Raw genomic sequence first — 19746 nt, forward strand, 5'->3', positions numbered from 1 at the left:
GCAGGAGGACACGTCTGGCACTGCAGGATTTGAGTCCCTGGCGGCGTAGTGTGTTACTGATGGTAGGCTTTGTTACTTTGGTCCCAGCTCTCTGCAGGTCATTTACTAGGTCCCCCCGTGTGGTTCTGGGATTTTTGCTCACCGTTCTTGTGATCATTTTGACCCCACGGGGGGAGATCTTGCGTGGAGCCCCAGATCGAGGGAGATTATCAGTGGTCTTGTATGTCTTCCATTTCCTAATAATTGCTCCCACAGTTGATTTCTTCAAACCAAGGTGCTTACCTATTGCAGATTCAGTCTTCCCAGCCTAGTGCAGGTCTACAATTTTGTTTCTGGTGTCCTTTGACAGCTCTTTGGTCTTGGCCATAGTGGAGATTGAGGTGTGACTGAGGTTGTGGACAGGTGTCTTTTATACTGATAACAAGTTCAAACAGGTGCCATTAATACAGGTAACATGTGAAGGACAGAGGAGCTTCTTAAAGAAGAAGTTACAGGTCTGTGAGAGCCAGAAATCTTGCTTGTTTGTAGGTGACCAAATACTTATTTTCCACCACAATTTGCAAATAAATTCCTAAAAAAATCCTACAATGTGATTTTCTGGAATCTTTCTGGAATTATCCTAATTTTGTCTGTCATAGTTGAAGTGTACCTATGATGGAAATTACAGGCCTCTCTCATCTTTTTAAGTGGGAGAACTTGCACAATTGGTGGCTGACTAAATACTTTTTTTGCCCCACTGTACATAAGTGTCAAACCCAAAGAATCTACCACATTCCATGATACCATAGCCTACATGTCAACAGTGTGTTTATGATTAAAAAACAACAACAATTGGATCATGTTCAATTGTCATTGTAATTGCACACACATTGATGTCAGACATGCACCTACCCCAATGCTCTGTTGCTGATGACTGGGGTGAATGTAGGAGCAGATTTCAAGAGCAGGACAAGACACCCTCTTTTTGACAGATGACTGATCTGAGGGCATGAATGTGATAGACCTATCTAGCTTATATGATTACGATGGTGATAATGATTCTTGACAGTGTCATAGTGTTATTTCAAATGATGATGATGTAATGATGAAAATAAAATATTACTAAAGATTTCATTACTACATCAAAGGATTTAAGAAGCAAACTTTGAAACGAAAGGAAACTTCTAGGCAGGGAATAAAATAGTTTGAATAATAATGTGGGTTTTGACACTTATGTAGGCGTCATAACCAGACATAAAATAACGCAATATATGTGTCGCAATAGGTGTAAATATATGGGTCAGTGTTATAACCATATTATGACAGGTTATGTCAGCTGTTATGACATTGTCATAACGTGTTATGACACAGTGTCAAAAGTAAAGTGTTACAAGAAAAAACATGAGAAATGGAAAAAGGAGTAAAAGAGGTAGGGAGAGATGGAGAGAGAAAGTGAGGGGGAGAAAATGTTATCAGCTGGTATCTAGGCCAGTTCTGAAAGCTTGTTGCATAACTAGACTTATTTCCAGGTTAGGTGTAAACTTTGATAAACTGGGGTAGTGTGTGTGTGCTTAAGGGCCAGTTTAAACCTCTTAAGGATCTCTACAGATCATTGTCCCACCCTCGGGGCGGGTGAGCTAATTTGCGCTAATGCGATTAGCATGAGGTTGTAAGTAACAAGAACATTTCCCAGAACATAGGCATATCTGATATGGGCAGAAAGATTACATTCTTGTTAATCTAACTGCACTGTCCAATTTACAGTAGCTATTACAGTGAAAGAATACCATGCTATTGTTTGAGGAGAGTGCACAGTTATGAACTTGAAAAGTTATTAATAACTAATTAGGCACATTTGGGCAGTGTTGATACAGCATTTTTAACAGAAATGCAATGGTTCATTGGATCAGTCTCAAACTTTGCACATACACTGCTGCCATCTAGTGGCCCAAATCTAAATTGCGCCTGGGCTGGAATAATACATTATGGACATTCTCTAGCATTTACAAAAATACAAAAAACATTTGGTTGTTTCATTGTATTATCTTTTACCAGATCTAATGTGTTATATTTTCATACATTAATTTCACATTTCCACAAACTTCAAAGTGTTTATTTTCAAATGGTATAATGAATATGCATATCATTGCTTCTGGTCCTGAGCTACAGGCAGTTAGATTTTGGTATGTCATTTTAGGCAAAAATTGAAAAAAAGGGGCAGATCCTTACAGTGTGTGTGTGTGTGTGTGTGTGTGCATGGAGAAGCAGGATTGTAAAACAAATAGTTTTAATCAGTTTGAATAAAGTATAAAAGAAAATGGACAAACTCCATTTTACAATGTTATTTGAAAAAAGAGATGTGGTATAGAAGGCTTGTTGGCAGGAGGACATTCACTACTTTACCAGTACAATGTTAGAAATGTGAAATGAATGAAACATGCCAATCCTCCTCGGTAAACAGCCCTGGGTCTGCTGACAACACAATTGTGGAGTACTATGTAGTCTGCAGTAATCATTTTCAAATCTGTGGCAAAAAATGTTAGTTAAATACATTGTCATAATGTAGATGATAATGAAGATGCAATAGGAATATCACGTTGGCAGTGTTTTCACATATTATTTGTAGCTCACAATGAATCAATGTGATTGAAAAGATAGCATTTTCAGAGTTTCCAAGCCAACATTAAATAGTACATTGCTGACTTGCTAGCAAAACAACATCAAATCGAATTTATTTATATAGCCCTTCGTATATCAGCTGATGTCTCAAAGTGCTGTACTGAAACCCAGCCTAAAACCCCAAACAGCAAGCAAGCAGGTGTTGAAGAACGTTGGCTAAGAAAAACTCCCTAGAAAGGCCAAAACCTAGGAAGAAACCTAGAGAGGAACCAGGCTATGAAGGGTGGCCAGTCCTCTTCTGGCTGTGCCGGGTGGAGATTATAACAGAACATGGCCAAGATGTTCAAATGTTCATAAATGACCAGCATGGTCAAATAATAGGTCTGGGACAGGTAGCACGTCCTATAGCACTTTCAGAAAGTATTCACACCCCACACATACAGATAATTGTACGGTCCCTCAGTCGATTAGTGAATTTCAAGCACAGATTCAACCACAGACCAGGGAGTTTTTCAATGCCACGCAAAAAAACTAAACAAATAGACACTGAATATCACTTTGAGCAGGGTGAAGTTATTAATTACGCTCTGGATGGTGTATTAATACGCCCAGTCACTACAAAGATACAGGCGTCTTTCCTAACTCAGTTGCTGGAGTGGAAGGAAACCACTCAGGGATTTCACCATGAAGCAAATGGTGACTTTAAAACAGTTACAGAGTTGAATGGCTGAGATTGGAGAAAACTGAGGACGAATCAATAACATTGTAGTTACTCCACAATACTAACCTAAATGACAGAGTGAAAAGAAGGAAGACTGTGTAGAATAAAAATATTGAGTGGCCTAGTTACAGTTTTGACTTAAATCGGCTTAAAATCTAATGTCAAGACTTGAAAATGGCTGTCTAGCAATGATCAACAACCAACTTGACAGAGCTTGAAGAGTTTAAAAAGAATAATGGAACAAATATTGTACTAAAATCGTACCCAAAAAGACTATGCATCTAATCTGTATCTAATCGCTGCCAAAGGTGATTGAATACTTATCTAATCAAGATTAGTGTTACATTTGAAATTCATCTTTAAAAAAGTAGAGTATTTTGTGTAGACCCCCCCCCATTTTTTTTTATATGTATAATCCATTTTAATCATAATTTGTAACAAAATGTGGAAAAAGTCAAGGGATGCAAATACTTTCTGAAGGCACTGTATAGCTTCACTTATTGTGAAAGTGATAACTCACTAGATTCTCACCAGCATCTTTCCTTAGTATCAAAATATCACGCAGTTTGAACAAAGCAGTATTATGTTGTGTCATGATTAGAGACCTGCCCATCTTGTGATGAGTGATTTCTCCTTCTACCACCATCTATCTATTCCAGATAAACAATGTTATCGTTGTGAATTTATGACCCTGGGCAACAGACTCCAAAGCCCCCAGCCTCACTCACCCCAACCCCCACCACTGTGCACTAGACCACTCGCAAATGTGGTGTGGTATGGGTTAGTATTCGTGCTATCCAGCAAGACCCAGTGCAATAGATAACTTGATGAGAGTGGATAGTGCAGAGAGGTAGTGATTAACTGAACCTCACAACCTGGAAACCAACACAACACAGGGAGGGTGGGAGGGAGGGATGGGGGGCTGAAGTGTTCATGTCCGTCTTTCTCTCGCTCTCCCTCCATATCTCCTTCTCTCAGTAATAACGCATCTCCTCATCTCTCTTTCTTCCCCTCTCTCCCCATCTCCCTCTTTGCTCACATCACTCTTGTCCTCTGTTATTTGACAGCACGGGCGTGGGTGGGACCTTGGGGCCTGGGTGAAGGAGGAAGGGGCGGGAGAGGCTGCACCGCAGGGCTCTGACCGGAGACAACAGCTCGTCACAGCCCCCCCCTCCTCCCTCTACCCCTTGAGTGCTGAAGGAATTACCTAACACACAGACAAGGAACATACAGCCACACAAACAGGCATGCTTTGCGTGGCTACATCAAAACAGACAAGCTTTGGCAGACAGTGTGACATTTTCCATGTTACGGGCACACAGACACTTCTCTCACAAACTCTCAGAAATGTAATTGGTCACATACACATATTTAGCAGATGTTATTGCGGATGTAGCGAAATGGTTCCTAGCTCCAACAGTGCAGTAGTATCCTCTGTTCCTCTGGTGATGTAGAGGTTAATCCAGGTCCTGCAGTGCCTAGCTCCACTCCCACTCCCCAGGTGCTCTCATTTGTTGACTTCTGTAACCCTCGATACCATATGTGAATTGACTGCCCCCCATCTATCTTCTGAGCTCGTGCTTCTAGGTGACCTAAACTGGGACATGCTTAACACCCCGGCCATCCTACAATCCAAGCTTGATGCCCTCAATCTCACACAAATGATTAATGAACCTACCAGGTACAACACCACATCTGTAAACACGGGCACCCTCATAAATGTCATCCTAACTAACTCAACCTCCAAATACACCTCTGCTGTTTTCAATCAAGATCTCAGCGATCACTGCCTCATTGCCTGCATCCGTAATGTGTCTGCGACCAAACGACCACTCCTCATCACTGTCAAACGCTCCCTGAAACACTTCTGCGAGCAGGCCTTTCTAATTGACCTGGCCAGGGTATCCTGGAATGACATTGGCCTCATCCCATCAGTAGATGATGCCTGGCTATTCTTTAAAAGTGCCTTCCTCAACATCTTAAATAAGCGTGCCCTATTCAAAAAATGTAGAACTAGGAATATATATAGTCCTTGGTTCACTCCAGACCTGTCTGCCCTTGACCAGCACAAAAACATCCTGTGGAGTTCTGCATTAGCATCAAATAGCCCCCGCGATATGCAACTTTTCAGGGAAGTTAGGAACAAATATACACAGGCAGTTAGGAAAGCTAAGGCTAGCATTTTCAAACAGAAATTTGCATCCTGTAGTACTAACTCAAAAAAGTTCTGGGACACTGTAAAGTCCATGGAGAATAAGAACACCTCCTTCCAGCTGCCCGCTGCTCTGAGGCTAGGAAACACTGTCACCACCAATAAACCCACTATAATTGAGAATTTCAATAAGCATCTCTCAAAACTGGCCATGCTTTCCACCTGGCTATCCCTACCCCGGTCAACTGCCCGGCACCCAACAACCTGCCAAAGCCCCCACCATTTCTCCTTTACCCAAGTCCAGATAGCTGATGTTCTGAAAGAGCTGCAAAATCTGGACCCCTACAAATCAGCCGGGCTAGACAATCTGGACCCTCTCTTTCTAAAATGATCTGCCAAAATTGTTGCAACCCCTATTACTAGACTGTTCAACCTCTCTTTCGTATCGTCTGAGACTCCCAAAGATTGGAAAGCTGCCGCGGTCATCCCCCTCTTCAAAGGGGGTGACACTCTAGACCCAAACTGCTACAGACCTATATTTATCCTACCCTGTCTTTCTAAGGTCTTCGAAAGCCAAGTTAACAAACAAGTGTCAAATCGGAGGGCCTGTTGTCCGGACCTCTGGCAGTCTCTATGGGGGTGCCACCGGGTTCAATCCTCGGGTCGACTCTCTTCTCTGTATACATCAATGATGTTGCTCTTGCTGTTGGTGAATCTCTGGTACACCTCTACGCAGACGACACCATTCTGTATACTTCTGGCCCCTCTTTGGACACTGTGTTAACTAACCTCCAGGCGAGCTTCAATAACATACAACTCTCCTTCCGTGGCCTACAACTGCTCTTAAAATGCAGGAAAAACTAAATGCATGCTATTCAACCGATCACTGCTCGCACCTGCTCGCCTGTCCAGCATCACTACTCTGGACGGCTCTGGCTTAGAATATGTGGACAACTACAAATACCTAGGTGTCTGGTTAGACTGTAAACTCTCCTTCCAGACTCACATTAAGCATCTCCAATCCAAAATTAAATCTAGAATTGGCTTCCTATATCGCAACAAAGCCTCCTTCAAACAAAGCCTCCTGCCAAACATACCCTCGTAAAACTGACTATCCTACACATCTTCGACTTCGGTGATGTCATCTATAAAGTAGCCTCCAACACTCTACTCAACAAACTGGATGCAGTCTATCACAGTGCCATCTGTTTTGTCACCAAAGCCCCATACACTACCCACCATTGCGACCTGTACGCTCTCGTTGGTTGGCCCTCGCTTCATACTCGTCGCCAAACTCACTGGCTACAGGTTATCTACAAGTCTCTGCTAGGTAAAGCCCCGCCTTATCTCAGCTCACTGGTCACCATAGCAGCACCCACTCGTAGCACACGCTCCAGCAGGTATATCTCACTGGTCACCCTCAAAGCAATTCCTCCTTTGTTCGTCTTTCCTTCCAGTTCTCTGCTGCCAATGACTGGAACGAACTGCAAAAATCTCTGAAGTTGGAGACTCATATCTCCCTAGATTTAAGCACCAGCTGTCAGAGCAGCTCACAGATAACTGCACCTGTACATAGCCCATCTGTAAACAGCCCATCTATCTACCGACCTCATCCCCACAGTATTTATTTATTTATCTTGCTCCTTTGCACCCCAGTATTTCTACTTGCACATCTACCATTCCAGTCTTTAATTGCAATATTGTAATTACTTTGCCACCATGGCCTATTTATTGCCTTAACTCCCTGATCTTACCTCATTTGCACTCACTGTATATAGACTTTTTGTTGTATTTTGTTCTACTGTATCATTGACTATGTTTTGTTTATTCCATGTGTAAGTCTGTGTTGTTGTATGTGTCGAATTGCTATGCTTTATCTTGGCCAGGTCGCAGTTGCAAATGAGAACTTGTTCTCAACTAGCCTACCTGGTTAAATAAAGGTGAAAAAAAAATAAAAAATATCTAACAATTCACAAAAATACACACAAATCAAAAAGTAAAATAATGGAATTAAGAACATTATTAATTACAACATTATTTAAAACATTATTAAAGTGACTAGTGTCCCATTATTAAAGTGGCCAGTAATCCCAAGTCTATGTATATAGGGCAGTAGCCTCTAATGTGCAGGGTTGCGTAGCCTGGTGGAAGCCGGCTACCGATGGCTATTTAACAGTCTGATGGCCTTGAGCTAGAAGCTGTTTTTCAGTCTCTCGGACCCAGCTTTGATGCATCTGCCTGACAATGGCCTTCTGGATGATAGCAGGGTGAACAGGACGTGGCTCGGTGGTTGATGTCCTTGATGATATTTTTGGCCTTCCTGTTACATCGGGTGCCATTTCAGAGCGTCAGTGATGTGTACGTCGAGGAACTTTCCACGTCCACTGCGCTGCCGTGCTCCTTCTGCTGTTTCCTGAAGTCCACGATCAGCTCCTTAGTTTTGTTGACGTTGAGTGTGAGGTTATTTTCCTGACACCACACTCCGAGGGCCCTCACCTCCTCCCTGTAGGCCGTCTCGTCGTTGTTGGTAATCAAGCCTACCACTGTTGTGTCGTCCGCAAACTTGATGATTGAGTTGGAGGCGTGCGTGGCCACGCAGTCGTGGGTGAACAGGGAGTACAGGAGAGGGCCTAGGACACACCCTTGTGGGGCCCCAGTGTTGAGGATCAGCGGGGTGGAGATGTTGTTACCTACCCTCACCACCTGGGCGCGGCCGTCAGGAAGTCCAGTACCCAGTTTCACAGGGCGGGTGGCCCTCTTGAAACATGTGGGAACAGCAGACTGGGATAAGGATTGATTGAATATGTCCGTAAACACACCAGCCAGCTGGTCTGCGCATGCTCTGAGGGCGCGGCTGGGGATGCCGTCTGGGCCTGCAGCCTTGCGAGGGTTAACACGTTTAAATGTTTTACTCACCTCAGCTGCAGTGAAGGAGAGTCCGCATGTTTTGGTTGCGGGCCATGTCAGTGGCACTGTATTGTCCTCAAAGCGGGCAAAAAAGTCATTTCGTCTGCCTGGGAGCAAGACATCCTGGTCCGTGACTGGGCTGTTTTTCTTTTTGTAATCCGTGATTGACTGTAGACCCTGCCACATAGCTCTTGTGTCTGAGCCGTTGAATTGCGATTCTACTTTGTCTCTATACTGATGCTTAGCTTGTTTGATTGCCTTGCGGAGGGAATAGCTACACTGTTTGTATTCGGTCATGTTTCCGGTCACCTTGCCCTGATTAAAAGCAGTGGTTCGCGCTTTCAGTTTCACGCGAATGCTGCCATCAATCCACGGTTTCTGGTTTGGGAATGTTTTAATCGTTGCTATGGGAACGACATCTTCAACGCACGTTGTAATGAACTCGCTCACCGAATCAGCGTATTCGTCAATGTTGTTGTTTGACGCAATACGAAACATATCCCAGTCCACATGATGGAAGCAGTCTTGGAGCGTGGAATCAGATTGGTCGGACCAGCGTTGAACAGACCTCAGCGCGGGAGCTTCTTGTTTTAGCTTCTGTCTGAAAGCAGGGAGCAACAAAATGGAGTCATGGTCAGCTTTTCCGAAAGGAGGGCGGGGGAGGGCCTTATATGCGTCGCGGGAGTTAGAATAGCAATGATCCAAGGTTTTACCAGCCCAGGTTGCGCAATCGATATGCTGATACAATTTAGGGAGTCTTGTTTTCAGATTAGCCTTGTTAAAATCCCCAGCTACAATGAATGCAGCCTCAGGATATGTGGATTCCAGTTTGCAAAGAGTCAAATTAAGTTTGTTCAGAGCCATCGATGTGTCTGCTTGGGGGGGGAATATATACGGCTGTGATTATAATCGAAGAGAATTCCCTTGGTAGATAATGCGGTCGACATTTGATTGTGAGGAATTCTAAATCAGGTGAACAGAAGGACTTGAGTTCCTGTATGTTGTTGTGACCACACCACATCTCGTTAACCATAAGGCATACACCCCCGCCCTTCTTCTTACCAGAAAGATGTTTGTTTCTGTCGGCGCGATGCGTGGAGAAACCAGCTGGCTGCACCGACTCCGATAGCGTCTCTCGAGTGAGCCATGTTTCCGTGAAGCAAAGAACGTTACAGTCTCTGATGTCCCTCTGGAATGCTACCCTTGCTCGGATTTCATCAATCTTGTTGTCAAGAGACTGAACATTGGCGAGAAGTATGCTAGGGAGTGGTGCGCGATGTGCCCGTCTCCGGAGTCTGACCAGAAGACCGATTCGTTTCCCTCTTTTACGAAGTCGTTGTTTTGGGTCGCAGGCTGGGATCCATTCCGTTGTCCTGGGTGAAAGGCAGAACACAGGATCCGCTTTGCGAAAGTCATATTCTTGGTCATACTGATGGTGAGTTGACGTTGCTCTTATATTCAGTAGTTCTTCCCGACTGTATGTAATGAAACCTAAGATGACCTGGGGTACTAATGTAAGAAATAACACATGAAAAAAACAAAACACTGCATAGTTTCCTAAGAACGCGAAGCGAGGCGGTCATCTCTCGGCGCCGGAGAGCGTGATTCAGAAATTAGGGAGAGATTATTCGAGAAAAATGGATAAACTTCTTCAATGCTAGTAACTGATACTATAATTATCACATTTCACATTGGATTTATTAACTACAAAAAGGTGAGATGTGTTTTTAATTCTGGTGCCGCACTGCACACACAAGCTTGTTAGCTAGCTAGCTCTGGTCCATCTATCGGGAGTTGAAAGTTCCTCCATAGAAGCCGCTCCTCCGTAGGTATAATTCTCTGGGCCTAATTCAGATAATGCACGTCATAACAAGGTGCCAAACGTTCCTCCACCCTCTCTCACTTTCTCCCCACCTGCCAAATTTCAGTCGCCTCTCGTGCCATACACTTGTCTGTCCATCGCACAAGTGAACAAGTATAGCCTAGGCAGCCGATAGCACCCATAAACTATTGGTTCCCTAGGCTAAAACAACTATAGTCTAGGCAGCCGATAGCACCCATAAACTATTGGTTCCCTAGGCTAAAACAACTATAGCCTAGGCAGCCGATAGCACCCATAAACTATTGGTTCCCTAGGCTAAAACAACTATAGTCTAGGCAGCCGATAGCACCCATAAACTATTGGTTCCCTAGGCTAAAACAACTATAGCCTAGGCAGCCGATAGCACCCATAAACTATTGGTTGCCTAGGCTAAAACAACTATAGTCTAGGCAGCCGATAGCACCCATAAACTATTGGTTCCCTAGGCTAAAACAACTATAGCCTAGGCAGCCGATAGCACCCATAAACTATTGGTTCCCTAGGCTAAAACAACTATAGTCTAGGCAGCCGATAGCACCCATAAACTATTGGTTGCCTAGGCTAAAACAACTATAGTCTAGGCAGCCGATAGCACCCATAAACTATTGGTTCCCTAGGCTAAAACAACTATAGTCTAGGCAGCCGATAGCACCCATAAACTATTGGTTGCCTAGGCTAAAACAACTATAGTCTAGGCAGCCGATAGCACCCATAAACTATTGGTTCCCTAGGCTAAAACAACTATAGCCTAGGCAGCCGATAGCACCCATAAACTATTGGTTCCCTAGGCTAAAACAACTATAGTCTAGGCAGCCGATAGCACCCATAAACTATTGGTTCCCTAGGCTAAAACAACTATAGCTTGCTCGCTCCATAGAAAGCTGTTCTATCAGAAAATAACGATATAAGGTGTTCCTTTTTGTCCCGAACTTGTTCAGAACTTTATTGTGCAGGACGGAACAGTGGAACGGAACTAAAAAAATTATGTCACTGTTCAGAAATGAAAAAAATTACAATATAATTTAGGTTCCAACCCGATTTTCAGATTTTGTTATTGATAAATGCTGTGAAAGTACAGAAAATATCAAATGCAAATAAAATCAAAAGTGTAATGTTTGGATTCAGTCTTGTGACAGGTGAACTGTTGTATCCTCACCTTTGGTCTGATAATTTCCTCATATTCTCCAAAGTGTTCTCTTTCAATTGCTACCATGGTCATACATATTCCTTTTATGTTTCTTCTGTTAGAAACACTTCAATTGGGCCCTATCCATATAGGTTAATTTCCACAAGTGTAAGGGGTAAAAAAAAGAAGCCATCTGTGTTTAGATGGGATTTAGAAAACGAGTGCTGGAACAGAGACAACACTCGACAGATTGATGATGAGTATGTTAAGTAAGACATGGTGGTGAGGAGTAGAGAATAGAGAGAAGCAAGGGATGGGGAGTTTCAGGAGTCCCCTGGAGTGTTGGGTAAACAGAGAGCCTGTCTGTAACCATGGAGATGAACCCTGAGCAGAATAAGAGTTGGGAGCGAGGCAGGGCGAGGAGAGGTGGGGGAGGGTGGCTCTGAAAAACAAGGTCACAGCGCTTTCCCTTCACTCCTTAGTTCTGCCACTTGGCATCAACAAAGGGATGTTATATAACAGCTATTTATATCCGCACTCCCTCTTTCTCTCCCTCTCTCTCTTTCTCCCTCACACACATCAGGCAGCACCACACAGACTACCTGGAATTGCAGCTCTCCTACTCTCCTCTTTCCACTGAATTCTATTTTTTTCCCACTGACACCTTTGTCCTCTCTTACCCTGAACTAGCCTCTTGTTTCAATCTTCCTCCTATCCTTCAGCCAGAACTCTTGTCTCTTCCTCTTCCCTGTTCCTTCATCTCCTACTCTTCTTCCTATTCTCTCTGCCCTGACATGGGAAGGCATAACTTGTGGTTTTACGGCAGGTGCCGACTACTGCTGAAATGTTACAAGTCACCACTTGTGTGTGTGTGCCACAACCCAATTACCACTCACACAACCATTATCTCACTCTCTTCTCTCTTCCAGCAGTAGCTGTCACAGGAAGAAGTGTGGCATGCAGGAACAATCTAACATTTCCTGCAACAAAGTGACTGACGTTGATTGTTAAAAGAAAATAAATTAAGTTTGCCGGAGTGAAGATTGAGATTATGACATACGTCACATGATCTAAAGTCTTGCTTGATTATGTATGTCCAGATATTGATTAAAACCCGTTGATTATGTATCTCCAGATATTGATTAAAACCCGTTGATTATGTATGTCCAGATATTGATTAAAACCCGTTGATTATGTATGTCCAGATATTGATTAAAACCCGTTGATTATGTATGTCCAGATATTGATTAAAACCCATTGATTATGAGATCACATTTATTGATGTGTGGATATTTATCATGTGAATGTATTACCTGAATGTGTTTGTATGCCATTTTTCATACCTTTATTTACCTTTATTTATTTGATTGTCAATTAGTTAATTGGTATGTTTTGTGATGCATTCTGGGTAATGGGTGTTGCTACAAGAAGCATTTAATTGCTTTGTTTGCGAGACAGACAGGTAACAGGTCGGCATGTTGCTGGGTTCACAGGCATGATTGAAGCCTGGGTTTTCGTTTGTTAGAGCTCTGTTATTCATGTCAGTTTACCTTTCTATTCCTCGTCCTGTTTATTTGATTGTGTAAATAATTGTACAGGTCGCCGGATCTTTATCCTCATATTGACAAGAAAAATCACATCTTCCTTGTATGCCTCTTCACTGTTAAAATCCTACCGCACGGTCAACCTCACAGCCGGGACCAAAGTCAATTTCTCAGTCATTAATGGCCTGCCCAGTGGCTGACAGAGTGAGAGAGAAAGGTGTAAGTGAGGGAGTGATTGAGCGGGTGAGTGAGTACATGGTCAGGTTTATTTCTGTGTGATATGTAGGTCAGGAGGTAATGGTTAACAATGTTACGTGAGTGAACACAATCCCAGGCTTCTACCCTGAACAGGTGTCTAGGCTAGAGACACATCAACACAGATTAAAGAACTCAAGAGTAGATCCCTTGTTCAAAAGGGACAGAATAGACTGATCTCTATCTATCCATCCTCTGTTTATCATCTGTGAAAAAGGCAGAGGCTAGGAAAGTGGTCTGAATCTGAGCGAATAGTACAAAAACATTAGTGGACATTTAGACAAATAGCAAATTAATGTTAAAAGTCAAAGGTTATCGAGTTAAATATGTCTGAGAAATCATTAGTAATGCTAACCCTACTTCTTCAAAAGTTGAAACTGTTGTCCAGCTAATCAGTCTAAAAAAGGTCAACCTGGAGGTTTCTAAGAAACACGTTTTCTAGTGTGACCTCAGGTTTCTCACTCTACAGGACAGTCCAGACACCACTGCGTGGAGGTTACAGCGAGTGAGCATATGCAGAAGTATCCGGGTCAGAAAGCAAATATCTAGCCTACCAAACTGGTTTGCATTCATGAACTGCTACAGTATGTTATGTCAAAGTACTTTAGAGAACATGTATACCCTCGTTAGCATTAATACTTCAGTATTTACCCCTCTAAATTTCCACTCAATGTTTCAGTACAAAACAACTGTTAGAAGAGAAGCTCCAGTCCTCCCTACTGCCCTACTTCAGAGACCCAAAATGACCCAGTTTGGGCTGAGAGAGCTGGAATGTTTTGAAGCCTGAGACATTGTTCATTCACACAGGCCTTATGTAACATTGGTCACCTGATAATCTCTGCAACAGGCAGGGAGGGAGACAGGCTGCAGCCGTGGGAAGCCAGGACATTATCTCTGCTAGAGTGGCTTCCTCACCCCTAATCTGATTACGCAAGCTGCCCCCGTTTATGCAAGCACAGGCAATCAGACTGACGAAGGAGCAGACAGTCAGAGGAGCAGGCAGACAGAGACAAGATAAATGCAGCGGGCTTGTTCACACATGCACACACACTTGAATCTGCTCTTTGTAATTTCTCTTCTGTATGCAGAGAGGTAGGTAGGCAACGCGTTGCCAAAACAACCATTAGTGAGGTTGGCTGCATAAATAGATGGATGCAGAAAAGCGTGGAGGGGTGCAGGGTGGTAGTGATTGATCTATGAAATGATGATTCCACCCACAACAAGATATGCCTTCCTCTCTATGAGCCCATTATGAAGGGAAGGGTTATTCCACAAGGGGCTCAGGGGTACAGGGGCTGATCTACAGTGTACAAACAAATATACCTCCACAGTCTACAATATACACTACCGGTGAAAAGTTTTAGAACGCCTACTCATTCAAGGGCTTTTCTTCATTTTTACTACATTGTAGAATAATAGTGAAGACATCTAAACTATGAAATTATGTAGTAACCAAAAAAGTGTTATATAAAATGTATTTTGATTTGTTTTTGAGAATCAATTTCTGAGGCTGGTAACTCTAATGAACTTATCCTCTATAGCAGAGGTAACTTTGGGTCTTCCTTTCCTGTGGCGGTCCTTATGAGAGCCAGTTTCATGATAGTGCTTGATGGTTTTTGCGACTGCACTTGAAGAAACTTTCAAAGTTCTTGAAATTTTCCAGATTGACTGACCTTCATGTCTTAAAGTAATGATGGACTGTCCTTTCTATCTATTTATTTGAGCTTTTATTTCCAATACTATAGACTTGGTCTTTTACCAACTAGGCCTATTTTCTATATACCACCCCTACCTTGTTACAACACAACTGACTAGCTTAAATGCATTAAGGAGGAAAGAAATTCCACAAATTAACTTTTAACAAGGCACACCTGTTCATTGAAATGCATTCCAGGTGACTACCTTATGAAGCTGGTTGAGAGAACGCCTAGTGTGTGCAAAGCTGTCATGAAGGCAAAGGGTGGCTACAGTGAAGAATCTAAAATATAAACTATATTTTGATTTGTTTCACACTTTTTTTTGCTTACTACATGATTCAATGTGTTATTTCACAGTTTTGATGTCTTCACTATTATTCTACAATGTATAAAATAGTAAAAATAAAGAAAAACCCTTGAACATGTAGATGTTCTAAAACGTCTGACCAGTAGTGTACCTTCACAGTCTGTTCAACATCAGGGGGAAATTATAGTACATTCAAACACAAACTCAGCAAAAAAAGAAATTTCATTTTTTCAGGATCCTGTCTTTCAAAGATAATTAGTAAACATCCAAATAACTTCACAGATTTTCATTGTAAAGGGTTTAAACACCGTTTCCCACAACAATTAATGAACATGCACCTGTGGAACGGTCGTTAAAACTTCTTCAGGCTAGGGTCCTTTCTTCTCAATTTCCGCCTGACTGACATGCCTGTAGCTCAGGCCCTGAACCCCGGATATGCTTATAATTGGTACCATTGGAAAGAAGACACTTTGGCGTTTGTAGAAATGTTAAAATGATGTAGGAGACTATAACCCAATAGATATGCTAGGAAAATATCCAAACAAAAACCAACCAGAATTGTTTTCATTGTTGTTGAGAGCCCATGCTCCTACAATGGAAAGTATAGGGAAATAATTAAATCTAGCTCCCAGTATGCAATTCATATGGCTTCCACTGGATGTCAGCACTCAATGTTCAAGGTTTCAGGCTTGTTTCTTCCAAAACGAGTAAGAATAATGAGTTTTAGTACAGGGACACAGTCTTGGAAATGCGTGTGCGTGCACCATGAAGACAACGCGCACCTGCTAATATTGGTTTCCTATTGAACATACTTCTTTCTGTATGAAATATTATAGTTTGATTACATTTTAGGGTATCTGAGGATTAAATAGAAATGTATTTTGACTTGTTGAAACAAAGTGTAGGGGTAGATTTTCAGATTCCTATCTTGGCATGTTGAACGAGTGGATTACTCAAATCGATGGTGCCAACTAAACTGACTTTTTGGGATATAAAGAATGATTTTATCTAACAAAAAAAACGACACTACATGTTAAAGTTGATTTCCTGCAAGACAGAAATGTTAGTGTTCAGCCATGGCCAGCGAAGAGCCCGGATCTCAATCCCATTGAGCACGTCTGGGACCTATTGGATCGGAAGGTGAGGGCTAGGGCCATTCCCCCCAGAAATGTCTGGGAACTTGCAGGTGCCTTGGTGGAAGAGTGGGGTAACATCTCACAGCAAGAACTGGCAAATCTGGTGCAGTCCATGAGGCGGAGATGCACTGCTGTACTTAATGCAGATGGTGGCCACACCAGATACTGACTGTTACTTTTTATTTTGATCCCCCCCTATTCCATTTCTGTTAGTCACATGTCTGTGGAACTTGTTCAGTTTATGTCTCAGTTGGTGAATATTGTTATGATCATACAAATATTTACACATGTTAAGTTTGCTGAAAATAAATGCAGTTGACAGTGAGAGGACGTTTCTTTTTTTGCTGAGTTTAGTTACATATACAGTACAAACATATGCGTCTCTAAAATTTCTCCCTTGTAAATAATCCAGAGCAGCGGTCATGTGCCTCAGTTTCAGTTCAATCATTCCCCATGGCCTCATAGGATTGTTTGACGTTGCCAGTAAACTCTACAGTGGCTCAGTTCTATCAGGAAAAGTATTGAAGTGTTGTGTGGCATGGTGAGCCATCCTCTAAGGGAGCAGGGAGGGAGGGAGGGGTGTGGACTAACGTAAAATGGCTGCCTTATACAGGATCAGAGCATGCCAGTACATGATAGACCAATGCAGTGGAAGGTCTACAATAGGCCTGGTACTGTTCCTATCCAAGGACTTACAGTGCCTCAAGAAAGTATTCATACCCCTTGACATTTTGTTGTGTTACAAAGCGGGATAAAATGGATTTGTCATTTTTTTGTTAAGGATCAACACAATATATTCTATAATGTCAAAGGGGAAGAAAAATTCAAACATTTGTAAAAAATGTATAAAAAAGAAACAGTATTCAACCCTCTGAGTCAATACATGTTAGAATCACATTTGGCAGCGATTACAGCTGGAAGTATTTCTGGGTGAGTCTAACAGCTTTCCACACCTAGATTGTGCAACATTTACCAATTAAAAAAAATAATTATTCAAGCTCTGTCAAATTAGTTGTTGATCATTGCTAGGCAACCATTTGCAGGTCTTGCCAAGTCAAGGGGTGTGAATACTTTCTGAAGGTACTGTATCTTTCTCTTTACTTTTTTCTCATCTGTGAAGTGTGTTTGGACCAATGATGCATCTTTATGCTAGTGAAATGCACTTTAAAAAATGTTTGTTTGGATTTATCATTCAGGTATGTATTGGGCTTCAGAATCTCCTGACACACCCACATCCTTTTGATTGACAAGTGGCTCTGAGACTCACTTGGATGGTGGTGTTCCCGCCCTCCAGCAGGGCGATGGCCAATAGGATGCTTTCCTGGAAGACGCGGTCACTGGTGGTGTTCATGATGAGGTCTATGACGAGGTCGGAGGCTCCCTCCTTGTCCAGGTGACACTGTACCTCTGACAGGCTCATCTCGCCTCGACTCAGGGCCCCCATACCACCGAGACCTGGAGGGAGGGACAGGGGTCAGTGGTGAAGGGTCAGTAGTGTGATTCTCCCTGTTCTCCTGACTCATAGTGATAAGGAGAGGTTTCAAATCTTTATATCTAAAATCTTACTTCCAAACTACTCAATCACATGGAACCTCTGGCGAAATAGGAAAGTGCCATCTTCCAGGCAGTTGTCTACATGTGTATTTCATTGTCGAACCATTACATATTAATTTACAATGTACTTGCATATAGAATTAGAAAGTGAATGCACGTTTGCCACATTTCAAATATATACTTTTATTTGATAAGAAAACATCAAGAGGGGCTTTCCTGTGAGAATGTAAAATAGGGCCTATTCTGCTTATTTCACACGTTAAAACAAGTATTATTGATAACGCCCTTGGCAGCCTTTACCAGCGGCAGGCACGCAGGCAGGCACGCACATACACACACACGTACACACAGTGCTAAGAAGTCCGGACTCTCGTTTCTGCAACAGGTGCAACCAGGAGGCCGTTTTCACAGGAAGTAGTAGTCTGTCGCCTACCAACAGCCAAAACTGGATCAAATAAGGGAGGGGTGGGTTGACTTGCTATGGTCTGGAGGGTTGCCAGGCAGTGTCTTGGTTCACATGGGAGACATGGTGAACCAGGAACTAGGCTTATTTCTCAACCCATTCCCATAAGAGGCACAGGGGGTCTAACAGTACTAGTACTTTGTTTGACATGAACATGGCTGGGCAATTAGATATGCTATAACTGGGTAATATGATGTCACGCTATATCAATAAACAGTACAGCTGACACCATGTTAAATGTAATAATACTACATCTACATTCACAGCTATATAGAAATACATGACAACACTTAATCTCCATCCTGGTGACTGACTCATAGGCCTATGACAACACTACATAGAAAACTCAATATTTTGACTTGAAATAGTGAGGTCAGATCATAACGCAGTGCTTATTATGAGGAGATTACAGTGTTGTGCTTGGTGTGCTCACAGTCACAGGGCCGGACGAGACCTAGACCTCTGTGTGTGTGTGTGTGTAGATAGGCCTATTGGTTATATAATAGAGAGATAATGAGAAGACCTGTTTGGGAAACAATATCAATATCCCTATCCACCACCATCCATCACACACAGACTTTCACCTCTCAAAGTTGCATTATCACATGATGGTATGTGGGTGTGTGGGAATGTTTATGTGTGTGTGTCAAAATAGAGGAGTCTTTTCTTTGGCAGGTGGCAGAAGTCCAGAGTTCAGAATGAGGTCAGAAGAATATGCAACGTTGTCATGTTTGGTTCCTGTGTGCACTAGAAAGAAACTCATGCTTTTTTGACAGTTTAGTTTCACTCATTTTGTTCATCTGTATCTGGCAAATTACTTCTACAACAGTTTGTGACAACTTACATAAAAGGTACAAAACAAACAGATTCGATTGTACGCGGGATCAGAATTACCTGAGTTAACCTTTTCATCCAAAACCATGGACAGACAGGGAGAGAGATGGAGAAGAGAACAGACAGAGACAAGAGGAGACAGACAGACACAGAGAAGATGACAGAGAGACAAAGAGAGCAGACAAAACAAAGGAGATGACAGATCAATAAATACTATATATAGATACCATACCAAGCGACAGAGAGGTGCTCTCACCTGATTGGCTCTTGCCGGGTCCTACTGGAACCAGGGTTGCGTTGCTGAAGGCCGTTAGGCTGTCCCTCCGCCCAGCACTCCTACTATGGAAGTTACCATAGTAACGGTTGACCAGAATCTGCCTCAGCGCCTCACCCTTCAGAGAGAGGGAAATGGTGGAGTATTAGTGTGATGATGTAAGAGACTTGAGAGGGAGTGTATCATACAGTGTACATTATGTGCACCATATCTCCATCATCATGTCAATGAGGCCCACTTGAACTGATTAAAGGAGTTTGAAGAGAGAAGGGATGTGAGGTAGACTGCCAGGGCCAATCCAAATAAACATTGTGTGC

At 42.6% G+C, this 19746-nt stretch overlaps 1 protein-coding gene and 1 long non-coding RNA gene across 5 annotated transcripts in view; one reads left to right on the plus strand and one right to left on the minus strand.

Moving 5' to 3' along the window:
* The window catches only part of LOC149982609 (uncharacterized), a 102297-nt gene extending 95586 nt beyond the window's left edge, over positions 1–6711 (plus strand). The window contains exon 3 of the long non-coding RNA XR_016497333.1: positions 6694–6711. This is a non-coding gene — a long non-coding RNA (uncharacterized LOC149982609). The remainder of the gene's footprint in view (positions 1–6693) is intronic.
* LOC110528182 (inositol 1,4,5-trisphosphate-gated calcium channel ITPR1) overlaps positions 1–19746 on the minus strand; it is a 192358-nt gene that overhangs the window by 73275 nt on the left and 99337 nt on the right. For all 4 annotated transcript variants that reach the window (XM_021610040.3, XM_021610038.3, XM_090241406.1 and 1 more), the window contains 2 exons: positions 19412–19547; positions 17572–17759 (listed from right to left, as the gene is read on the minus strand). In XM_021610040.3, coding sequence (XP_021465715.3) covers positions 17572–17759; positions 19412–19547 — 324 coding nt within the window. The remainder of the gene's footprint in view (positions 1–17571; positions 17760–19411; positions 19548–19746) is intronic.

This window comes from Oncorhynchus mykiss, chromosome 7, assembly GCF_057628025.1.
Source record: "Oncorhynchus mykiss isolate SJ-2025 chromosome 7, ASM5762802v1, whole genome shotgun sequence".
NCBI lineage: Eukaryota > Metazoa > Chordata > Actinopteri > Salmoniformes > Salmonidae > Oncorhynchus > Oncorhynchus mykiss.